At 45.4% G+C, this 25084-nt stretch overlaps 2 protein-coding genes across 3 annotated transcripts in view; both read right to left on the bottom strand.

Annotated features, from left to right (window-relative positions):
- LOC120948228 (uncharacterized) overlaps window positions 1-25084 on the bottom strand; it is a 302677-nt gene that overhangs the window by 212854 nt on the left and 64739 nt on the right. The gene's annotated exons all lie outside the window — the stretch shown is intronic.
- The window catches only part of LOC120952896 (protein lava lamp), an 86057-nt gene that overhangs the window by 55964 nt on the left and 5009 nt on the right, over window positions 1-25084 (bottom strand). For both annotated transcript variants that reach the window (XR_005751329.2, XM_040372466.2), the window contains exons 2-5: window positions 23137-24222; window positions 22741-23050; window positions 19003-19116; window positions 16337-16480 (exon numbers count right to left, since the gene is read on the bottom strand). Coding sequence is in view for 1 of the 2 variants with exons in the window: in XM_040372466.2 (XP_040228400.2) it covers window positions 16337-16480; window positions 19003-19116; window positions 22741-23050; window positions 23137-23801 (1233 nt within the window). In the remaining variant the exon portion in view is untranslated. The remainder of the gene's footprint in view (window positions 1-16336; window positions 16481-19002; window positions 19117-22740; window positions 23051-23136; window positions 24223-25084) is intronic.

Genomic DNA, 25084 nt, shown 5'->3' on the forward strand with positions numbered 1-25084 from the left:
GTAACACTCGTAGCTGATTAGATAGAGCTAGCACTCGGGCAAGATTCGGTTCATTTCCTCCGTCGAATTGGAATACCAATATCCCCACCGGACGGAACTAATCAATTCACCTCGCTGTAAAGTTTTTATCTACGACCGAAAACCCAAAAAAACCGAACAGGGAAAAACGTTTCGTACTCTCTTCCAATTGTAGACTGTTTTTGCTTGGTATTGATCAACTCTCCTCCCAGTAATTGATTTCGGTGTTATTTTCACACTCTACCATTCCTTTGGAACGCGTAAGGTTGGTGAAGTTTAAATGACACAGTGAGCCGATAGGAACACATCAAACGAAACAGTTAAACCCTTCAACCCCCCCCCCCCCCCTCCCCCCCCCCCCCCCGTACCACAGTGTATCGAAGCGCATGTGACTAAGTGCCAAAAGTTGGATTTTATTGCTATTGCTTCAAGCTACCGCAAGCCGGCTGACAGAAACGCAGGTGCGTGAGAGGAACGAGGAAGTGACATTTAGCAGATCGTTGCTGTGTTGTTTTAGCGGCAACCTGTGAATGAGTGCTTTGTTACGGTGGCCAAAGAAAATAGCTTTGGAATGGTCTTGGTCCACGCAAAAGCTCATTATCTAACCTAGCGGATTGCAGGGTTGAAGTAGTTGTGCATAAAAAACAGAATGGTCTTTTGGGTGATAGCAATTGAAATTGCTTAGAATAAAACATTTTAGACACTCTTTGTTTCTGGCACCATTCTTTTTCTTCGCTTTTTTGCACCTTTCACACCAACCAAATCCAAACAAATTGCTTTCCGTCGTGCTGAACGGATGTCGTTCGAAAACTAATTGCCCGGACATTAGAACATAATCTACCAGTCACGGTCCTAGATTTTCACGCCTAGATCTAGCTGTAATGTGGCAACGAAAAAAGCAGTTTGGTTTGAATGATGCTCAATTTGTCCCCGTGCAAGATAGGTCACGCTGAAGCCGTCGGTTTTGTCATTTCTTCCTTTCGGCTCAAATAGCGCCCGTTTCCCGTTAGTCATGCGCGAACGTCCACCAGCAGCCAGCGACAATGGGCACCTTTTTGACATTAATTTTGTAAGACGACGAAGACAACCGACAATGGACGTTCGAGGGCTTGGTGCACCGGGCGACTGGGTAGCAGGATCCTTGTGTGTCCCAGCACACGAAACAAACTGCCAGCAATTACTCTCTGCCGAAACCAAAGTGCGGACGACAGACAAACAATGCCCCAGCGGACGCTGACGGGCCCTGGATCGGGTGGCGTGAATGGAATGTGCAAAGCATTACACGAGCATGATTCATCTGGCTCGGCGGCGGTGTTGTGCTGGCAGGTAAGTGATGTCATGTATGCTCAAATACGTAGCATTTACCGTAACGAGAGGTTTTGATTCGTACGGTAAACTCAAGCTTCCTATACTAATAATTTTGAAATACTTCTGCGATAGTAATCAGCCAAAATCGAACGGCCACAAAACGTAAGCGTAACTAATAATGCCAACAGCGGCTCATTTCCCACCTGTTGCGTGTTGTTGACTGACAGCTTATAAACAGCTACCACATGTTTGATAGCTTCCCAGAGCAAGCCTGCCATCTTCATTAGGTGTCGTTTCATTTGCGAATTCGGACAGAAGAAGGGGCCAGAAAACACGCCGGCAAATTGAGAAATGAAGACGTTTTTCCAATTAAGAAAACGTGTTGCACCAAAAATATTGTGATGCGATTTTAAAACGTTACCCGCCTTACCGCGGTGAGAATGGGGACAATGTGCGGCGCTGCGCTTTTATTGGAGGTTATTTAACCAGTCGCATAGATTATGAAATGGGACGTTTGGCATCAATATACCGGGCAAAAGTGAACTTGTGCTACTCACAACGGCTCATAACGGCGAGATGAAAAGTATCACCAACACATACCTAAAACGAGAGAAATAAAAAACAATTGGGTTAGAAATGTGCGGATAACTGAAATGGAGCCAACAGTTTAAAACTATATTCATGTAAAAAACGAATAATGGAGCTTCCCAAATTCCCGCCCCATAATTGAGACAACTTGTAGGATAAAGAGAAAAAACATAGAACATGAAATAGATATTGCTATAGCTTTAAAAACATTACTCCATTGCTCGAGTGCCACTGACCCTTTTCGTTATTTCGTTGATGCGCACGGGTCAGGGCTTTCGATCCGCCCACCACAAGTCCCGAAATTCATCAGCAAATTTAATGAACCAAATCACTAGAACCAATGCCTCCCCTTTTCACCAGCACGGTTTTCCGCCCCTCGAACAAGCCCACACGGCCAGGAAAGTGATGGCTAGATCGAACACGCCGGCACGATCTAATGATTAGGTACGCCACCATCGCTACCAAGGAAATTTCGAAGTTTTACCTTAACGGGCAAGTTCTACAGACAGTTTCCTCTCTTTCTATGGGGCGGCACCGACTCAAAGCTGACAGATGTGGTAGACGTACTGTGAGTCTGCTAAATTTTACTGTAAATTCGTCCAAGCGAGCAACCAGTGATTTCGTTTCACCCATTTTCGAGTCATTTCGTTTGATTTGATCATTTCCTATGGATCGAGTTTGCGTTTGACCGTTCAAAGGGAGGACGCCCTTGAAGTACGCATGCACATAAAATAGGAAAACGATCTGAAACTAAGAATTATGTACTTCCGTATGTTGGGAGAAAAATTAAGAAAAACAGAAATGCTGTGCCCGTACTAATGAGGGCACTACCTCTTTGACGATTGATTGCGTTAAGAATTGCCAAAGCAAAGCGAAGCTGTCCAATAACATGAGATGAGTTTTATTTTGCCTATTACCTGCTAATTTGTGAAAATTTATCAAACTTCTAGCATGTCCCAGAGTCACATAGTGGATACAGTTCAAAACATAAGCGAAATCATCAAATGCTGCGAAGCAATATAAGCCAACAAAATTGGTATCGATGATCCGTCGCATTTCCGATTCCATCTCACAGACCCGATATCTACAGTGTCCAGCTACGGCCAAACAGGCTAAGGCTAAGGTGGAGGCAATCAACAACGTACACCTACCAACTCCAAACCGACATCACTCGCATGCGTAGCGCACAAGCTTACCAACCGCAAGTTCAACCGAAGGCACAAACTCGCCGCTTCGCCACACTCACGTTGGTCAATTTTGCTCAACAAAGCAGCGAAGCGATCCGCATAAGCCGGCGTTGAATTCGCAACCATACAAACGCCTTTCCCGCCTTTCTCCTCGCATCCTCGATCTTGCCCCTCAACTGTAACGCAACAGGTAATGCCAACATCGGTGTGTGCACTTTAACAACAACACCACATGCTTCACGTGCTCACACGATTCAAGTGCACTTGCACCCAGCCCACCACTTGGTGGTGGGGACTGGCAACATACGCAGGAGTGCGCACCGATTCGTAGGTGCACGTTTTTCTACAGCCTACCCGGTGCTGCGCCGAGTCCACCGTGATTGATGTTGAACGTTGAACGATCACCAAAAACCCGCACCCGCGGCTTCCCGCGCGCGCGGTGACTGTATGGGCCTTTTGGAAAATTTTCGCTTTCGATTCGGTTTGACCAAAAGTGGCCACCGCAACCCGACCACGGCACGGTTGGAAAACCGGTTCTGGCTGGTCGGTGCAATTCTGCATCGCCACTACAGCCGCAGCCGTGCGATCAAGGGGCAGCATTGAATTCAACACGCCGAAGGAAGGAATTATTTTGTTGAGAAAAGGCAAGCAAACGATGCCTCTCCCCGTACACGTTCAACAGTACCGTGAACAGTACAGGTCGTGAGCGAAGAGTAAATCAACATCAACAGCAACAGCAGCGCGCAACAGCTCCGAAGCACCATCGTCATCATGATCATCATCCATGTTAACCTGTTCAGATTCAACAGCCGCGCGGTGAAATTTCAGGGTTAATGATTTATGGTTTCCCCCCACCCGCCTGCGGCGCTGTCCCGAGTGAGATCGGTCAAAATGTATGTGTGTATATGTGTGTGTGTGTCTGTGGGAGTATACAGCAAACCATCGGAGGCTGCTGGCTACCTTTAATCCCTTGACCCTGTGGATCTAATAATAGTTCTAGGTGCACTTGGGGTTGAATTGATTTCCGATGCTGATTGCTTTATGGATTTTCACTTTCGCATCGTTTCTCTTCCTGCATGGATGTAATATTTTATGAGAGATTTTAAGTTTTCTTTTTGTGTTATCTTTTTAAAAGTTTGTCAACAAAAAATAATAATAAAACAACAATAAACAAACAAAACTTTGCAAGTAAAAACTGCCAAACTCGGGTTCGTCGCTTGCTGTCGCGCTTAAGTCTTTCTCTACGCTAAGTGATGCCAACTGCTAACAAAATAATTTCCTGAGCTCCAAAAGAAATGCTGACGCTCTTTGTTGTCTTTGCTGATAAGCTGATGCCTTCGCTGATGCGCTGAGCATCACAAAACATCACACCAAACAAAACATCTCTCCGCGATGGCAGCCATAATGGCCGTACAAGGCAAAAGTCAATTAAAATGTATGAGATCCTTTCTGTCGTTGTTGCTGCTGCTGAAAAGTGAAGTTCATTCGTTTTTGCACGTTTTTATTGTTTCGAGCTTGTGCCGCCCCAGGGCCTACCTATTCCTCCCCGCTCGCTCGAAACCTTCGGACCCTTTTTGTTGCATTTGCGCACCCCGCAGGTTGGTGTGTGCGCACACACCATTTTCGACTAAGTAATATAAGTGTGCGCAAGTTTAATGTTGTCTTCCTTTCCTTGTTTTTGCGTTGGTCCGTTTGTTTCACTTGCTATTTGTTTTGCTTTGCTTGCGAAACCGAACCGCGATCCGTCCGTGTTTCGCATGCTAGTGGCTGCAACTAATGTCTATGTCCATAAGAGGAAGCAATACAGCAGTGCGAACGGTCGGTGGGGTTTTGGCGGGTAGGTCCACTTTCGAGGGCGATCGGTAAACCCGGTGCAGGAGCGGTAGCTAGAGGGAGCGGAGGCAGTAGTTTTTGTTTTGCTCAGTTGCCTTTCTTCCTCATCCTTGTCGCGGTGAATTAAAAACACCAGCCGCCAGCCCAAAAGAGCGAAAGGGAAGGACACGGTTGCTGTGCACTGGGAGCGGTGTGCGGTGGCGGGTGGATGGCCAGCTTTTGCCAAATGGGAAACGAGAAACTTTCTCCACCAGGGCCAGGCGGCAGGTTTTGCCCGGGCCGATCGATGCGATTTGCGAATACATATTTTTGACACGGTCGAAAGAATTCAACTCCACCGACCGCCCCCACCGTGTTTGCTGCGGAACGGTATGCTGTAAGGTGGAAAACCAGTCCCCAAAACTCGTGGCTCGTGTGCCGTGCTGGGTGCGGAGGGGATCCACCCGGGTACGGCTGGTACGACTGGTGTGCTACCGGTTGGCCATTAGTGGCTACCGCAAAGGATTGGCAGTAGCAGACTAGTGTCAGACTAGTGAGGCCTATCGGGGCGGAAGTCGGGGCTGTACGCGGACGTAGTTAGGATGTGCGATGTGCCGTACCCATTATATTGACCAACGGAGGATATCGGCATCGGTTTCTTACCCAACACTGACCGCACCCACGGTATAACACGTAACGTCTATCTATAAAACACTTGCATGACACAATGAAGAAGAGGAAATAGCAGCTTTAATGAAAGTAGCAGAGAAAAGTTAAAAAGTGCTGCAAGAGGAGGATGAGGGGGGAAAGTGATCAAATGATGAAAAGCATACTATCAGGTTGAAAGATAGTATGCCTCATGGCTCATCGTTAAGATTACGGAAGGGTTATTAACGTACTGCACGTACTCGTGATGGATTTACATACAATTCCAATTGCATAATATTGAGATGTATATAGCTTCTATTTTGTAGTATTTATCCGAAAATTTTAAAATGTTTTCAATTCTATCAAATATATTTTAGCAATATCAACTGTATCATGAATAATCCGACATTGGTTAATTGGATCTATTATCAAAATAGCTCAAATAAAGCAAACGATAATCATTTAATATTGAAGAAAAACCATTACATCAATCTATTACGTTCTTTTCAACATTCGATACCTTTACTTAACGTGCACAGAGAATCGCAGAGCATCGTGACTTTGTCCGGGGGAAAAAACCCCAAAAACAGTGCGTCTTACCCGCAGCAGCACTTCCATAAACCTTGTCGGAAATGTACTTCGCCTTGTGCATGTCTTCCGAAACCCAAAGCGAGCCTCCGAAAGCCGACTCGGCCACAGCTCGTACGAACCAGACAGAAAGCAGCAACCGCACACCAAACACAGCCAGCGTGACTTTGAAAGTGGCCTGTCTGTTTGGTGCATTTGGAAGCTTGGAAAGCAAAAGCAATTCAACTAGCCGCCAACGAAACGCCATGGCCATCGATCGCATGTGTGGGGTCTCACTCTTTGTGTGTGTGTCTCTATGGTGGCGCAGCATTATTGCCAAGTGTTTCTTCCCGCCCCGTCTCCCCCTATCGTCTCGTGGCGACGTGCGTCTAAGCCGACAGACTGCGTGCACTATGGGATGTGTCTGTGCAGTGATGCGTCCAGGAGAAATGTGCATCTTTTTCTCGCACAACCACCTGTACAGCCGGACGGTAAATCAATTCTTTTTACTGGTCATTTTTAAACTTCCCGTCACTAGTTGCTTCTTTCCTTTCGTTTTTAATAATATTTTTTATTAAGCCTCTCACTCGCACAGTCTAACAGTTTGACCGAAAGTCTAACAAAAAGCGGAAAAGAGCACCCTAGCTTTTTAAATGGAATATTATTTCCAATATGAACTTGAAACGCTCTTCCTTTACATCCTCGGAAGGCGAAGCAAACAACAACACGCGTGCACCCTCACCCCATTGCAAATGTAACATTATACGCTTTGGCTTTTTTGCATTTACACGTGGGTGTTTGTTTGTGTTTTTACACTTCCTCCTTTGCACACATCTCACCCCCCCCCCCCCTCCCCGTCGCATTCAAAACATATCCACACTCCCACACTCAAACAGCCACAGACACAATGTAAACGATTACCTTTTCTACACGGCGGGAAATGCTGTTTTTCGTGCCGTTTTTACTTCGTTTCCTATCCGCACGGGGGATACTTGTTTTCCTTTATTTTTTGTAGTTGATATTAGTTTTCTTTGCTCACTGCAGCAACACGGCTGCTGATAGCTGGTTGGCGTTTTTTTCCCCTGCTCAACGGCCAGGCCAACGGTGCTGCATGCTGTCACGCAGGAGCTCTCCACTTCACGCTTGCGGGATTCACCTGCCCGCCACGGACCACGAATTGATCATTAATCCAATTAATTAGACGCGTACACCTCCTAATGGGCGAGGCACGACCCTAGGGCCCGGACCGTTTTGCCGGCCCTGTTTCTCTTGCTTGTTTTTTTTTTTACTTGCTGCAAGGGCCACCGCGCACTCGGTTGTTTTGTTTTCATTCACACTGTTGGGGCTGTTTTTGCTACCACTTTTTGCGTTTGCTTTGCTTGCCGTTTTCACAAAGTTGCCAAAGAATGGGAGCTGTTTTGCATGCCCCTTAGATGATTAGTGCTGGGAAAGGAGGTGTTAACCCTTAACCCTCCCCAAACGGACGCCCAGACGCCCTTCAGCGGGAGTCTGTAGCAAACAGTACGCACATTCACAGTCACACATGCACTTTAGGAGAGAAAAAACACAAGATCAGACAGCTAATGACACCTTGCACGAAGAAGAATGCACCTGGTCTTCCAACGGGCGCATTCGTTGCTTTCCTCAATTACTGGTTATGTTTAATTTTATGACTTTTCCCCTTTTCGATACAATTGCACACACTTTCAAAAGGGGAAATAGCGGTATTTAAGGTATTTTTTAACATTCGGGGGGAAAACACAAACCTTGTTTAGCCAACATTTCACTAGCCACACAAAAACACTGCCTCTCCGTCTGTCAAGCTTCACTAACTATCCATGCATTATTGATGTGTCTTCGCCTACAGCTCTCAACATTGCTTCCGTTAGGATGGTGTGATCAATTTTGGGTCTTCGAAATTATCCACATTCAATTTCAACCAATCCAATTTATTACCATCACTGAGCTTTCTTGCTAGCGTCGCAAGGGTTTTAGACCTTGTTTTTTTTTCTATAAATATTTCACCTCAATTTTCACTTCACATAAATGCTCGCTAGGTAGCGGGTTACATTGCTTTTTTTTTTTAAATGCCGTACTTCGTTGCACTTTGCTGCACTTGAATGGGCATGCAGTTTTTAAACAACTCAACGCACAAATCGACGGTACACCGTCGAGAGCTCTCACGTCCACACGCGATCACGAACCGATTCAAACTAACCCTTTGCGTCGCGTTGCATGAGCATCGCTCGGTCGGAGAGTCCACGCGCCACCCCAGCAGTACGATCGGGCCGCTTGCGGAGAAAAAAAAACAATGTGAGAGAAAAAAATGCTCAGGTTTTATGTTGCAGAGAGGCTGCACCATCCGACCGCTCGCTTGCTCTCTCACTCTCTTTATGTTTGGCTGTGTCGTTTGCAGAATTATCACCGAAACAGACGTAGGTTCCACGGCAGAGACGAAATAAACAATTAATTACGAAAAACTTTGACTTAGCAAACTGACCCACAACCGTTGTAAAAAAAAACTCGAATCTTTAGTGGGGTAAATTCCTCTTACAACAGAGTATCAAAACTTGAGTAGAAAAATTTAAGCGCCTGCCAATTGGCAGCAAAACGCACAGTAATGCTGCTTTGGAAAGAGCGCAAAGAACAGTTTTGCTCGGAAAGCCGGCGGTTCATAAGTATGCGATCAGTATGCTGTTGTCCGCAGGTTGGCCAAGAATACAAAGTGAGATTGCAATTATACAAAGCCATGCCCGCAGATGTAGGGGGGCTAACATTCTTGCATGCTTTCGTTCTTGCGTGAGAAACTTTGCCGCTTAACCAGTGCTTTCGCCAGTACCGATGAACAACTGTAACCGTTTCCTGTGGGTGCAAATATTAAGTGCTCTCGGGCAGTGTTGTGAGGTGAATAAAAGCTCCCTGCAACTTGTTGGAATGCAATTACAGGTGAAGCCTGTTTAACATACGATGTATCACATCAAACCTGAACAAGTGCATTGTATCTATGAGATATATGTGAAACGATTTTTTTCGCCATTTTATTCCACGCTCCATGCTCTGTTTTTTGCGTTAATAACGCAATATGCACTTTATTGCTCTCGTGCTAATTATATCGGTCGCGTTTTACGCACTTTAATGTAACGAAATTCTTTCTGAATCGATTTTCAGCTCCCATTACCATTTCACCTCACAGCGTATCGTATGCAAAATTCTAATACATCACCAAACAGCAACACTAGACAAATTAAAACCCTTCACATAGAGCGCCTCTCTCCAGTACCTCTTTGCCCCTACGTACACGCGTCACAGACTATGCGCCATCACCATCGCGAACGGGTTGTGAGCAGCATAATTACTTGCGTATGCAACCGATTAATAATAGCGGGTGTTTATGCACCCGCTCATGCATTCCCTTTTCGGGCACGATGATTAAGCCTACGGCGACCGTACCGTAGAAAAGTGGTGTCGGTACGCTAGCAGCCACCGGCAGTGCCCATGCTCACGCGCGTAAATCAAATGCAGCAGATTGATTCGGTTTCGTGTGCGCCGATCATGTGTGCCTTTCGATCGAATGGTCCAAACCGGGCACTACATGAGCAGCGTTAGCGAACGGCAACGATCCGCGTCGGTTAATGATGCAAAAATCCTACGCGCCTGTTGGTCCCCTCGGTTCCGTTGCCATCCTGGACGCTTAGTGGCGTAATCGTTGATAGTGTAAAATTGTGAAGAGCAGGAGATAGAGACAGAAATAGAGATTATAACAGCGCCAGGGGCAAAAAGGGATGGTAAGGCTAATGAGAAAATAATTAATTACTGTAGCTACCAAATGGGCAAGTACGAATATTGCACATCACCCTCATGCGATACTACCTTCCGTAGTGCTAGTTTGCTTAGGTCCCCATCTTATCCCTAGCTTCAATCCAAACATAAGCCATTAGCCGTGCATGGAAAGCTGGTTTGGGGAAAAGGATACTCCCTAATCGCATGCAACTGGGTGCATTAAACTTTGCTTTCTTCATTGACATTCTGCTGTGTCACAAGTCCGACAAACCAAGCATGTTTTATCAGCAATTTTACCCTAATGTAGAATAAAGGTATCGATTGTTTAGTGGTTGACATTTCTGTTTTGACGGACCTTAAACCACAGAACACATGCAACATGCGAACAAAGACATATACTTTGAAACTAAGAGAGATGCAATCAAGCGACGAACCTGACATGATACTATCAAAACACACCTAAAGAGATCTAAACAGAGCTAAGAATATGTTTCGACCATGCATGCGAGAATCGCTGCTATTTAATTAGATTCAAGCCATGCTTCTTAACAAAATCTATCTCGTAAAGCTTTTAAAATAACAAGAATGAATCATTTTTATGTAAACACAGCATTAACTTTGTCTAACTTATTTTACATAATTTTGATCATAATCATGGTGTCATAGAATAATCACTCCATATTCAAAGTAAATCATACCATTTTCAACGTAATGTAATAACGTAACATATAATTTAAACATACATTTTTCGAGAGCTTTTCAGAAAGCCAGTACTGAAGTAAAATGCATTCAAAGCTAGAATTAAGCTAAATATTCAAACTTAGCTCATGGTTAGGATTATTCTATTCAATCAAATTATTTGCTTTGTCAACGAGAGTGTAGCAATTAACAACTAAAAACCATCTAATTTCAAATTAATTGCAACCCTTTCCAATTACCCTGCGATCTTCAAAGAACATCATTTTACAACACATCATTAACAGATTACGAGCGACCTACAAAACCGTACAAAACAGAGACGATGGAAGAATAGCCCTGCTCGATAGTAACATTATGTGACGGTTGCTCACATCGTAAAAAAGAAAGTCCGATATGTACGCGCCTGTACGTACATAACCGAATGCCTCACCTCACCAGTGCCATGAGAATTGCTTTCGCATCGAGAATTGTGGGAGCTGAACGCTGAAAGATGCGTTCAGATGCGTCGCTCAAGCGGCACGAGCCCTTTGACGTGCTGGCAGGTTCAGAGCGCGGAGCTCGCACCACGGCAGTGCGCAGGTTACGCGGTTGCTCTCGGCCCATCGGGTGACTCTTTGCTTTGCGATCACATCACTCCGATTCTATTGGTTCACGATTACGATCCCACCGGGTCGTGATTACGCCACGCGTACGTACACCTCGGCTCTGCAATAAACCGTTCCCAAGCGTACACATTTGCCGTCAGATTACCGGTTACCCTGCCGGCTGATAGGTACACACACACACACAGACATAATCCACACAGTCGGATTGAAGTGTTTGAACCGGTCCGAAAAAGGGCAGCATTATGATGCTGAGGGTGGCCCGTACCGGCTGCATTTCATTTTCATCGAGATCGATGCAAATTAGCCCACAACCATTCCGTACCGCTGTCCTAGCATCGCGAGGCCAAACTGGGACCCGTTTGCGTTTGCGGTATGACGCAGTAGTGGCACGCGTACGACAACACTTCCTTCCCACATGTGCAACATGCGCCCGTGCATTGCAAACCGTTTCAGCGGCGCGATGGAAGCTGCGATGGCATAATCCACCGCCGGCAAGCGGGTGGAACAAAAAGCTGGAAGCATTGCCTTTTTTTTTCGATACACTTTTCCCTCTTGGTACAATACAAACTGAATGTGTTTTTTTATGACATGATCTTTTGTCTTTCAATCAAACGGTGAAGAATGTGATCTCTTTCTCAGCCTGACAGTGTGAACGCATGTCGCTGTGTACGATGGTAAGCCGGGTGCGATTGTTCGACGGTGAACGTTCATACTTCCAGAACATTACTCAACCACCCTTAGCCGGGCCGGGATGCACCGACGACACCGACATCTTCCAGTTCCAGTAGACGTGCCCTACCGATACTACCAACATGAGGTGATGATGAAACGTTCAGGAGAAAGATCGCCGTTTCAACATTCAACGCGCGACCGGTCGGAATGCACCGGACTGTCACCGGCTGGATCAGCAGACAGAAAGAAGACCACTGCTCAAGCGCAGTCAACAGCTCACCGACCCTGTCCCGTTGCTTTTGCTGCTGGGAGAAATGCGCACAAATGCCCACCATATCGTAATCGTTTGCTGGTCACGAACCACGAATAAAGAAAATAGTAGAAATCTTCCCAACCGAATGCAGTATCGAGCGTGGTTTTGCAATGCGAATGGCATATGCGAAGGGACAGTCGCTTCAATGTGACTGATAAATTATATCATTTCGAATTCCGATTTCGATTTCGTTTGGGTCGCTGAACTCTCTGTGGCTGATCCGGCAACGCATCTGTTTTGCGACAATGCGGTGATGTATTGAAATCCGTTTATCGGCAAGACAAGTATCTGCGTTTCCCTATTGCTATTTATGCAAAATTTTGAAATGCAACTCTTTCAATATAAGTGCCAACAGGGGATTAAACGTTCAAGATTTTGGAGCATTGAAATAATGGATTATTTCATACTTCATTATGTTTTCCGAATGTTTATGAAATTTTACAACATAACAAAAATAATTAAATTGCATATTCAACGTTTGAGGTATTGAGCTTCTAAAAAGTCTAGTTTTAACATGCTCAAACAACACACTATAGCATTCCAACAACGAATAAGATGCGTGTTTGCGATAAATGTAAATGCCCATCTCATTTGCATACCTCATTACTACCGATGTCACCCATTAGTGATGGGTCAGATTGATGGCAGCATCGATCGGCTGACCGTACCCGATTCGCACGATGCCAACAAATGAGGTAAAAGTCATGCAAACAAACACAGCACACACATACATAGAAAACAAAACATAAAAAACAACAAAATCATTCGGACGTTTAAGCTATTCAAATTTTACTACTTTCACACCGACACCCGGATGGGACAGGTTTTTGGTAGACAAAGGCACGATCACCCGTTCGCATTGTTTTACCAAATGAAAACATCTTCAAACCCGGCAGGATTGAGGTGACAAATTAAGCAGCCCGTCGTGTCCACCGCGCTGTGGAAGGCTGCCAGCGAAAGATAATTGCTCCCGCTCTCATCCTCAGGGCTTCTGTTTGCACGAGACTCTCAAGTACGAGATCAGCTGGGAACAGATGGGGCTGGTAGCGCTACGCAAATGACAATCGTTTCGTATTAATGTCAAAGACCAAACGCATCAGTCAACCGATTGAGGGAGAGAGGAAATTAACCCGGCGTGAATAAAACGCAACCGCAAACACATCTCTGCCACGGCGGCGGAACTAATGAAGCACATGACGATAAGACCGCTCCGTTCACTAGCTTTTGGAGTGGAGTTGTATTTGTCGATTTTAAAGGTCCAGGTTTGGCGATGTTTATGTGGTTGAGCGTTTTGTCCCACCTCAAATTGACCTGTGTCATTTTGGGAGCAGCATTACCCCCGTTGAGCTAACTAGTGAAAGTGATGTTACCCTGCCAGCGGGATGCTTATCGACAGATGAACCCTTTAATTCCACCATACATCAATATTGTGCCGGGGAACAACACCCATGTACGACATTGTTTGCGCTAATACTTAGACACCGTTGTGAGTAAAAAGGGCACAACACACTAGCACACACACACACAAGCGCACGTAATGTCATAAGCAGGGCCTCAGGACGCGTCAACACATAAAAACCTTCGTCGGTCGTTAAAAGGCAAAGCAAACGAAAGTGAAATTGTTCAGCCCTGCACCGAAAAAAAGTGGGAAGGCGGCAGAAAAAAGTGTATCCCAAGAAATTATCATCAGTGCCCCGGGAACGACCGCGAGAGAGAGAACGACCACCCTGCGGAGGTTTCACTTTCCACCGGCGGACGCCAACGAGCCCTACGCAAGGTGGAAGCACTTCATCGCATTCGACCAGGTACTTTGCGCGCTCAACGAGCACTTCCGCTCACTCATCGACCGTATCGAAGTGTCTCCGGGCGGAGACCCTGCAGGAAAGTGTTGCGAAAGATCGACACACCAATCGACCGGCCCGTCCGAAACTGTACCTTTATCGAGCGGTTTTTCACACCCAACACACCCAACAGACCCGAGAGCGAGCCTAAAAAAAAGATTGTGAAACTAAAGCACGACTCAACTGTTTCATTACCGTATCATATTTCACCGGAGATTAAACAAAATCTTCTTCGATTGACGGTCCCGGTATCGGCACGAGACCGCTGCGCAGCTTACTGCGGAAGACCCTGTAGTAAAGGGCCCTCAGCTCACCGGAAGGAAGTTGCAACGGGCACCGTGATGGGACTGCGCTTGGGCCAACTTCACCACTACGAAAACCACTCAATTAGAGCGACACAACGTGTGACCAATCGGTAAATGAAGGGTATCTCACTTTGAAATGATTGGCGAGCGGGCGCCGGTGTACAACGCTTTGGAAGCGATCGATCGCACCATTACGATGGGGTTTGCGGTGGGAAATGCTGGCTGGCATTTCTCATGCTGTAACTAATTTGTAGCATATGGGAGGATGTAAAGTAAATGTCAGTATTAAAAGGAAAGCGACAGGCCCACACAGTGAGCAGGACTTATTAGTGCTGTGATTGGACATCAAATAGACAACAAGCGTATGATAAAACAAGCATGACAACTGTATTAGTTGGGGAACAAAATCGCATCAAACAGAATTTTTTTTTGCATTTGTGTTCATTCACTTATTATAATGTGTGTGTTAGATTCATTTTAAGTCCCTATTTAATGCTAAATATTTTCTGCTGAATATTTTCGGCTCGCGAGCCGCATGCGGCTCTTTGATATCGAGGTGGCTTGATATTGGCACTTTCGGTCGTAAATTTTGCCGATGCAATGCTTCTTAGTAGAAAATCCGCATAAATAACGCCAAGACCCAAACATTGATTATCCCACACCGTCTGAGGCATCGGCTACTAAAACCGATTGGTCATCGCTGATTGTGGGAAGAACAACTATTTCTTGGTAGCAGAAAAATAAGATCGCAATCTTATATATATTAAACAAATCGAAAGGAATAGAAAGGGTTCAAGTGGGGTTAAATTGCCCCCTACTGGAATAGGTAAGAAGTGCTTTACGCTACTACCAGTACGCACCCTATTTAGCGTCATTTTAACAAAGGACTGAGGCCCAATACCATTACCTAAAAACAAAAATGTAACTGCCTCCTGGTAATCCTTTACAACGGTAAAATGCGAGCATTGCGTTAAATCTTGCAAATAAAATTTAGCATGAACTATACAAATTCCTAGTCTGTTTAAACTGCAAGTACTCCCAATGTCGTCCATTTTTTGTTCAAGATATGTACATCAACAGGTTTATGGAGAAGCATATTATTGTATGATATTGTATGCTATTGCAAGCAGAAAACAACGCTGTATATATTCTAAGACTCAAAAATTGCAACCAAATCCACAAATGTGACGTCAATTATTGCGGTTGCTCACTTATGTCTCATACTCGAGAATAACACCATTTAGTCTCAATCAACATGTTTTCTTTTCTACATTATTACGTATTTCCTTCTCCCTGTGTGCCATGTCTATTCCCCATCTACACCTAGACCCTATTGCGGTCAAGTACCCGGCGCTTTGTTACAAAACTGTGACATACCTGTCCTTCCCTCCGTTGAGTACGATTTTAATTCAGCAATCACAGACTGCCTGGGAAAATGCTTCCCTTTAATGCTCGTATAAAGTCATCATCTTTCACGTGCGGTACCACTTCCTGCATCAGATGTATGATCGCCGCACGATGACCATTCCCCCCCGACACACCGTTACACGCTCTAATGTGATCTGGGCTGCGTATGTGCGCGGTTCCGGAATGTCCCGGGCACAAGTTGTCCCACTGCACGTCTGCTGGGCTGCGCATGTGTGCGCATGTAGGAGGAACACACAAGATCGTGCTGCTGATCGAATGCATCCCATCTCGCTGTCAACTACCGGCACCGGGGAAATGATTTACCGTTTGGATGAAATCGTGACAACGACATCAGCCCCACCGATGCGTCCCGGGCGGCGAAAGATGCGCAGCCGCGGACACATGCGCACAACGCTTTTAACTAACTTTTCGTGATCTGCATGTCGCTGGCGCGTTTGCTCCCAGAACGGTTTAACATTAAACAAACGGCGCGTTTTGTTTTGTTTCGTCTCCAAAATAAAACAAAATCACCGATTGGAAGAAACATTTGGACATCAGCGACAAACGGTCACCACAAGTCACTCACCTCGTGCGATTGCTGAGCGGAATTTTTAGCAGCCTTTCTCTCCTTGCGACAACCACCACCGGCTCCTGCCTGGGCAGCGAGCGCAGCCTGGAGCTCCTTCTTGAGCTGCGCTATGCTGCGATCCTTCGATTTCAGCTCTTCCAGCTAGAATAGAGAAAGAAAGGAACAAGAAAACATTAAGAACAACGGCAAGAATTTGGATTTGGGTCAACGTTGTTGCGAACACAGCGACTTGTTCTTCCCAGAAATCGACGTTTGGTGGCCAATCCCTCGACACGAAAAATAAAACGTTTGCCATTTTTCAATTTCCAAACACTGGCATTCCGCGACCCCGAGACGGTTGACCAAGTTCCCAGTGGTTAGCGAAAGGTAGATTAATTAGACCCTCATCCTACGGCGGACCATTGTCTCTATGGTGACAAGCTTTAGAATTTCTAGCGGTTTGCTTCATTTTCATGCAGCAAGGCACGGACGATGAAGCAATAAACCTACTTTGATTTGTTGTTTTTTTTGCTCCCGCCATGAGCAAAGAGCGGAAAGTTGATCAAGCACTACGTCTGTTTGTAACGTTCTTTACGCAAGGTTGCTAGAAAAATTGCACTTGTTTTTGGGGTTGTATAACGCAAATGCAAACAGTTTCATTTGCGTTTCCATTACTTATGCCTTTAAAACAGCAAATCCTCCAGCTAACATTCCCAAAACGAAAAGATGAATGTTTCTAATGATCAGACGCAAAGTATAGCAGAACCTACAATTTGCTTCCCATGATTCATCATCATCCATCTTCAGCATGAATCGAAAGTACTGCGCCTGACGCAGGGTAGCCGTTTTAATGGTTGCAATTCTCGCAACGAAACTACAGAGTGGCAGACGGTGCTGCCCCAAAAATCCATGGGAACGCCCTCGAGGATCGTTTTCGAGGGCTATCGTCCCTGTCCCTTTCCGTTGCTTCTCGTTCGCGCGGTCCCGAAGGATACCATTTCCTGGAGGGATCGGAATTCATTCAAAACGCCTCACAAAACCATAGTTTCCAGTGTCCGAGCCAGCTTCACCGTTTGAACGATACTGGCCGGGCCCAGTAATCGCTTACCCATCCGCTTCGTTGCCCCAATCGAACCCGGTCGTCGCTGCCATGAGCCGAACATTATCTTCCTGAACTGTCCTCAGGCTATGAGCGAATTGTGAAGCTTCTGCCTCTGAATGAAGTCGTACGGGAGGCAAAGCAAAATTATGCACACTCGAGCTCGTTCATGAATTCATTTCACCGTCTCGTGTATAAACAATTAGCTCCACCTTCGATGCGTTGCCGTTTGCTGCTGCTTCTGCTGCTCCTGCTGTTCCTGCTACTACAACCGATCTTTTCACCGAGCTGCATGAATGGAGCAAAAACATAATTTGATTGAGAAACAGTCCGTAGGGCGACTTAAATTGTTGTGCTGTTGCTTCGGGCGTTACCGGAGGAATTTTGTGCAGAAACGTAAATTGCCCGACCGGGTAATTACCGCCGTTCACCGATTTCGGATAAGCCTCGCGTCGAGACTGATAACTCGCACCCCGTTTCTCACGTTGTCCCGATGCACCGATCGGGGCACAACCATTTCCGATCGTTCATGCTGCTTCTTTGTGCCCGTGCACTAGCTAATGATCATAAGGTAGCAAAGAAAGGTTATCTCGGGGTGTGAGTGAGGTGAGTTCACAGTGCTTAAAATTTTAACGGCACGATTTTTGGGTGGCATAAAAAAAAACATTGGAGCGAACGCTACTCACACAAAAACAACAAAAACGTTCCAATCGGTAAGAGGATTGTGGATTCCGCACGGAATCTGCATGGCAATAACTATATCGTTCGGATCCGGGAAAGAAACCTTCCAGCCCAGACATTGGCCGTGCGGTTGGGCATAGCAGAAATGCAACAGAAATAAACAGCGATCAGCGGCTCAACGCGTTCAAAACTGAAGACGAGATGAAGCAAACAAATGTTTTACGATCGTTAGCTTAAGATACCGCCATCGGTGGTTTGAAGGTGGACCTTTTTGATTCTTCTTTTTTGTTTCACTTTAGGCTGATTATGACTCATCCTTTGATATTTGTGAGCGGGGCGACCCTAGCCGTGTGGAGAATCGGTGTAAAAAAGGGTTTACTACAAAAACCACCCGCAGCGATGCCGGACTTTATCCGGCCCGAGGCATCCGTGCTCGCTGAGGAATGTTCGTGGAACTGGGGAGGATCTCTTGGTGCAGCAACAAAGACCTTCCGAAAGGATGGGTTTTGTGTGGTTTTAGCAAAATAAAACACAAATGTCATACTGCCGTATACTGATTAATATTCTGTCAGCGTTTATGAGTTTATCTGATCATCCATTTCTAGGCGCCTTTTTTTGAAGCTGTAAGATGTAAGATGTAAGATGTAAGCTTTCAATGCCAATGATAATGTTACATAAATCAAACATATTGTCCTTCGTGTGCGTTATGACCATTGTGAACAATGTAGTATTGAAAAAAAAAAAACAATATTTAAATCATAAAACTGTGACCTGAAAGCTAATTTTGTAGCTACAATTTAACTCAACATAACCACAAACGAGTGTTTGTGGTTTCTGGATGTAAATAACGAATTCTTTCACAAAATTTCATATTCAAATACTTTTAAACAGGGTTAGAACTTACCATGCGCTGGATTTCGTTTCTAGCTGACTTGGAAAGTTGAGTCAATCGTAGTTCGTGCAGATCTCGCTGTACGCGTATATCGGAAGCTTTCTGCCGTTCAGCCTCGGAGGAAATCTGTGAAAGAGTGAAAAAAGAGGCACGATCAAACCAACGCCGAATGATGTTCGTACTCCAGCCGACAAAACATAGATAAACATGGGAAGCAAACTGCCGGTACCGGGGGAACGCTGTCCAGGTTCGAATATTTGTGCTACTGTCAGTTTGCTGTGGTCTTTTGCAGTTGATTTTGCGCCTCCTCCACAAACCGCAACCACTGCCCGCGGGTAAGATGATCGATTCGCATCGAAAGTGAAAACAATGCACAATGCAGCGCGATGGTTCCGAAATTGCAACAATCGGTGCAACCGGTTCGGAATTTGCATAACACGGAAGCAAAAACATGAAACTTTCCTGACGCGGACGGACGGTTTCCTTCCATTCTTCATGCGCTAGAAGCTGTGGTTCGGCTCATACCGATCGACGCTAACTGGGAGCTAGAGCTGACGTTAGAGTAGGCCTGTCGGAAAGCGAATGCCATACATCCACCTCCTATGGTTGCATTCTTTAAATGCTCTCGAGAATATGCTCTCACTTGTTCGCGAGGGTGAGGGTGTAAGTGCACCAAACACAATCGCACTATAAGTCAGTCAGAAAACGGTTTGTAACACTGTAACGGTGGTAGTTGTGGGCCTGTTGCTGTTGAACATTGCAAACGATCAACCGGGCAATGGAGTAGTTGAAAGGGGCTCTAGTAGAAAGGGAAATTCAAAGATCCAACTGCAATACAGAGATCGTCGCTAGCGATCGCTACCGATTGACTAATTATGATGGTGATTTATTCTACTCCATCGTACTGACTGCACCCGTTGGTTGGTGAAAGGAAAGGGTAGCATTTCAAGTAGGATCCATTAAGCAGGAAGTGTCTAGCAAAACAGGTACGTTGAGAATTCTTTTTACCAAGGTGTACGATTTTATAGGTGTGTTGATTAGTTATGCAGATTCTTCTGCTTTAAAAAACGAATAGCTTATTAGGCTCACCTTGACGAGATTGTATCGGAAAGAATTTGTCAACCATTCAAAGAAGCATTCAAAGAAAAAAACTCTGAATTGATGACAGACTTGCTTTTAATTAATACTATACGATATCTTGTAAGGACGAATTAGACCTTAAGTCAGTAGATTTTTTCATTCCACATCTTCTTGTTTATTTCATTCCACATTCCACAAATGTATCTTGTCCATAAAATGCCCATACATACGAAATATGGCCAGAATGTACAACTTTGACAATTATCGGCCAGTATTGACTTTCTATATTTTTTAAGTAGTCCAACAAAATCATTTCATTTGTTCAAATGCTGACCAATAAATGAAACATTACGTTTTAGGCACTTAGATTGTGAGGTATATAATCTCTGAAATGACTTTTTCAGAGATGATAATAAATTACAAATTGGCCGAGAAAATTCACACCAAAACCATCTACTAATGCATAACTATCTTAATCTTGCTGGCAAAGTAAGTCTAGTTGCAGTTTACCACCGGTTCAATTGAAGTATTTTATTATCAAGATACTCATATCTCTGAAGCACTTAAAAACGAATCAACAAACATGTGCAAGAACAAATGTACAAATAAACAAATAGCAAACAGCTAATAATAGTACGCCAAGTCAAGTGATGTTACTGCCGAATGTATGAGCTGAATATTGCATAATATCCAAATAAAAACAAACATTCCTCTTCATTACCGTTGAAACTTATTGCCAATCTATCCACTCCCTTGAATACAGCCCTTCAAGCGGTACAAAACGCAAATTAACACGACGTGACATTCCTTCCGACAGCCGACCATAAACTCATCCACTCCTGCTTGCTTTTTACGCGATAAAGGCGATTTCAAAACCATTCCATTTCAATTAAAATGTCATCAAATCCTTCAGGGTGTCAGTTAACCGCGTCGCCGCAATCAACTGACAGACATCCACCGCGTAGAACAATAATCCTTTCTGTGCTTGCTGCGCGTACAATCACGACTCCTCAAGCTCAATTCGCAACAAATTCAATAAATTGTTTACCACATAATCATATCGTGCGGTAGGCGCTCGTAAAAGGCAAACGCTGTCTGCGCAGCAGGGTAGCTTCTCGAGGATTTTCCCCCACGTGCCATACGTTAGCCTAGGACCTCGCGGTCAGGATGGTATATCACCCCGTGTCGAAGGACATCACACCTCTATGATGCACCTTCGTTGCTGATGTGTTCGCGTTGCTGCGATCGTTGTTGTTTGCATTCTCCTACCCGCGTCTCCATTGATTCGACACAGTGCACGAGGTGCGAAGCGTTACCCCTGCCCATTCAAAGCGCCATCGTGTGCCCTCCATTCGGGACACCCGTACCCGGGCTGAGTATGGGTGAAGGTCTACTGTCCAACTGATTCCTAGACCGACCGAAGGTCGCTGCCGAAACACAATTAATCGTACAGATTTGCATGCATGTCTTTGCGGGATTGCGGGAGAGCTGGGCATGTGATTAATGTGTCACACAACGCTCCCTCCCATACCGCCCCCATGTGCTACGTTTCGATTCGGGAAGAAACCTTCCATAAATTGGCATTATTTATGAAACAACGATAAATAAAGCCCCGTGACGCTGTCCGCAACGAAAGGGAAATCGAACTTTCTACGGTAATGCAGCCGCACAGCCTTGCGTACTCGCACCACGCGCACCGTTCTGGTCGCGAAGATGATGCCTTTTTAAGGTTAAATTTTGACGCACGAAAGGGTGCGCGACGGGCCGCGCGCGAGTTCTCCACTATTGGCTGGCAGCCACGATCCTCGCACAAGCGGAGCCTCAAGCTCCAACACTTGAAATGACAATCAAATCAATTTATTTCCTTTTCTGGCCAGATACCGCGCCACACGCCTGCCCCACGGACACCCGTCCGAATCGTTTCGTTTCGTAATCTTCATGCGCGAAATTTTGCATACCAGTGTTCCACCCTTGACTGACACCGATCCACCGAGATGATGAAGATATTGCGAGCTCGAATTGATTGCTATCTCGCCTTTACAATGTCACAACTACGTACCGTGCAGCGCGAAACGTTTAATTCTCATTTTTTCCCGCCCAAATGAAAAACGCGCCGCAGTAAACCAATCGATCGGTAGCTGATCGGTGTCCTGCATTGATGGCAGCGTGCAAAGTGGGGTTTACGCTTGTATTGGCCCGAAACGGATCGGCGTTGACATTGACGCTGGAGGCAACACACACTGCACAGCCGTGACATTTTGCTAAAAAATCGGATCGTCAAGCTGGCCGTCAGCTAGTGCCCACCTCATGGCGTTCTTTTTGGTAACAAATTAATCAGCGGTAATTGAAAACAGGACAAGCTTGTCAGTGAATATCAATTCATCGAAGCTCATTGAATGTGTTATGACCCTCGCAAGTACTTTTTATCTACAATGTTTGCTAATGATCTATTAAGAAGGCGTAAGAAGAAATATTCTTTTATCGAAAAAGCTGCAACGCCCTTCAGAGATGTTGGTGGTACGCAGCCAAATCGTTTGCCTCCATGACGCAGCCACTTTGCGTACGAGAAAAGCATACAACCTTCCGTACCGTGTAAAAACTTGCGTGCGATTTTCAAATTTTCGGTTCCAATTTTCCTTCTCTTCATTTCCACGTTGCGCTGCTACTTACTTGATATTTTTCCTCTAAGAACCTGTTCGTTTCCCGCAGGGCAGAAATCTCCTGATTCAGCTTCAGAACTTCCAGACAACATTGCTGCTGATGTTGCTGCTGCTGCTGCTGACCGCGCGACTCCGAACCCCAGCCGCTCGTGGGTTCATGTTCCCCCGACCCGCCCCGGTGTGCCCGCTTGGCCGGTGTACCACCACCCACGGACACACTCTGGCACTGGGCCTGGGAATGGCGTTTCTGGTGCTGCAGAGCTTCCTGCAGTTTCTTGCATTCGGATTTTGTCTTTCGCAGATCGGACTCGTTTTGGGCCCTTGGGTGGGAAAGAAAGAAGGAAATGCGCGATGGGTTAATTAACCAAATAAACATCAAGTTTCGATCGAGCCACACTCCACCTACCTTAACACTCTGACAGCGTTCCGCTCCGCAGCTAAGCTCGTTCGGAGTTCGCTCAGTTCCAGCCGCATCTGTTCGTTCTGTGCCAGCAGCTTCTGGACGGTATGGGCATTGTGCGCTTCTGTCACCTGCTGCTTCTTGCAGCCCTTTGCTTGAGGTGTGCCGGTCGGCGAAATGGACACTCGCTGTTGCCCCTGGGACGGTGCCGGGATCGTCCTTACATCCGGTTTCGGTGGAATCGGTGGTTTGCTTCGGACGATCACTTTTTCCTCGTGCAACAGCCCTAGCGGTGACGTTGGTTCCGGCTTGTGCTGTTGTTCCGGATGGGTTTTCAGATCCAGCTTTAGCCGTTTTCCGTTTGCTTTTGAAAGATTTCCCATCGCTTCCGAGGATGGGGCGGGATGGGAAGATACGATCAGTTCCTTGCCCACCGATCGATGATCCAACGATGGCTTGACATCGGTAACACCGCTCGCATCGATCTTTTCTGACGCTTTCTTACGCTTTTGTCGCACGTTCGTTTCTTTCACATTGTCACAGTACTCCGCTGTGTCTGCTTTACAGTTTAAACCTTCATTTTTCACCACCTGTTCCGGTATGGAAGCATTTTTGAGCATTAACTCCACCGTACCAGCCGAGACGCTCGTTGGTTGTTCAATTTGCTCCATCGCTGAGGTTTGATGCTAAACCCACTGCTTATTACAGATCATAAACGTCCTGCTGTTGCTGCTGCTTTTGCTGCTGATACGTATGCTGAGACTCTTCACGTAGGCAGTACATTTAAATTTTAATTTTAACACTAACTTCCTCGCACTGGGCTTCACTCTTGTTTCTTGTCTCTCTCACTCTCTAGTGGCGAATAAATTCAATGTTCGGCACACGATTCATATGCACCGGTGGGCTTTGTAACTTTAATTTCGCACCGTTCCAACAGGATGGATGATGACTTGCCCTTATTGTTGTTTTTTTTCTATAGAGCTCAGTGTGTCGTGCCGAGGGTGTTGGACTTTTGGGGCGTTGTGTCGTGGACAAATCGATCCAATTTTTTACCTCCGTCCACCGGTTGTGCTGGGTGTGGTTGGAAGTAACCTGAAACGAAAGAATGGAGAAAAAATCAACAATGAATACATTATCAACATGAATGAAACAAACACACGGAAAAAACACTATATGACGATGAGGATAAGCAAGGAGCATGGAGGATTAATGTGGACCGTGTATGGATAAGGGTGGAAATGTACACATCAGTGTAAAAGGTTGACTTTATAAATTGCAAACCAGCTGTAGACAAAAATGCCCCTTTTATGTGTGACGAACGATGATGTAGACTACAAACATCAGCTAATTGGGCAATTGGTTACATTAGTAAGAGATGCAAACTAAGATTTTCACATAAAAAATGTTGGAACTATTTAAAAAAATAATGAAAGATATTTGGAAAGACGAATCATTCATAGCTTTCACAAGAACGAATGGTGCTTGTTCCAAAGGTCATAGATTTTATATCCCTATTTTCTCAACTGTTTAGTCTAACAATTGCAAGCTCAAATGGACTCCGCTTTTCAGTGCAACAAGTCCAGCACAGATTTATACTCCTATTCATACTTTACCGCAATGTACAACCAAACCCTGCGCTCTCATTCCTCCTCCAATCTTGCGTCGCTGTTATAAATTTCGGACATGATGTCATTTAGACATGCACAACCATAAGCTGTCAGGGAAGGATTTACGAAAAACTAGGTGCGGTCCCTCCACACACACACAAACGTCGTGCTCGGAAAAGACTCGATTAGATGTTTTGGTGGGGATTTGAATGATGTCAACCGCCATGAATGGCCAACCGAAAGCAACCGAATTACACATCCTTGTAAAGAAGATGATTAATACCATACACTAGCTGCAGGCAGCCGCCAAAGTCCTCATTTTGCGTCAATGAAACGGTTTCGTTTAT

The sequence above is a fragment of the Anopheles coluzzii genome, chromosome 2 (genome assembly GCF_943734685.1).
Source record: "Anopheles coluzzii chromosome 2, AcolN3, whole genome shotgun sequence".
NCBI lineage: Eukaryota > Metazoa > Arthropoda > Insecta > Diptera > Culicidae > Anopheles > Anopheles coluzzii.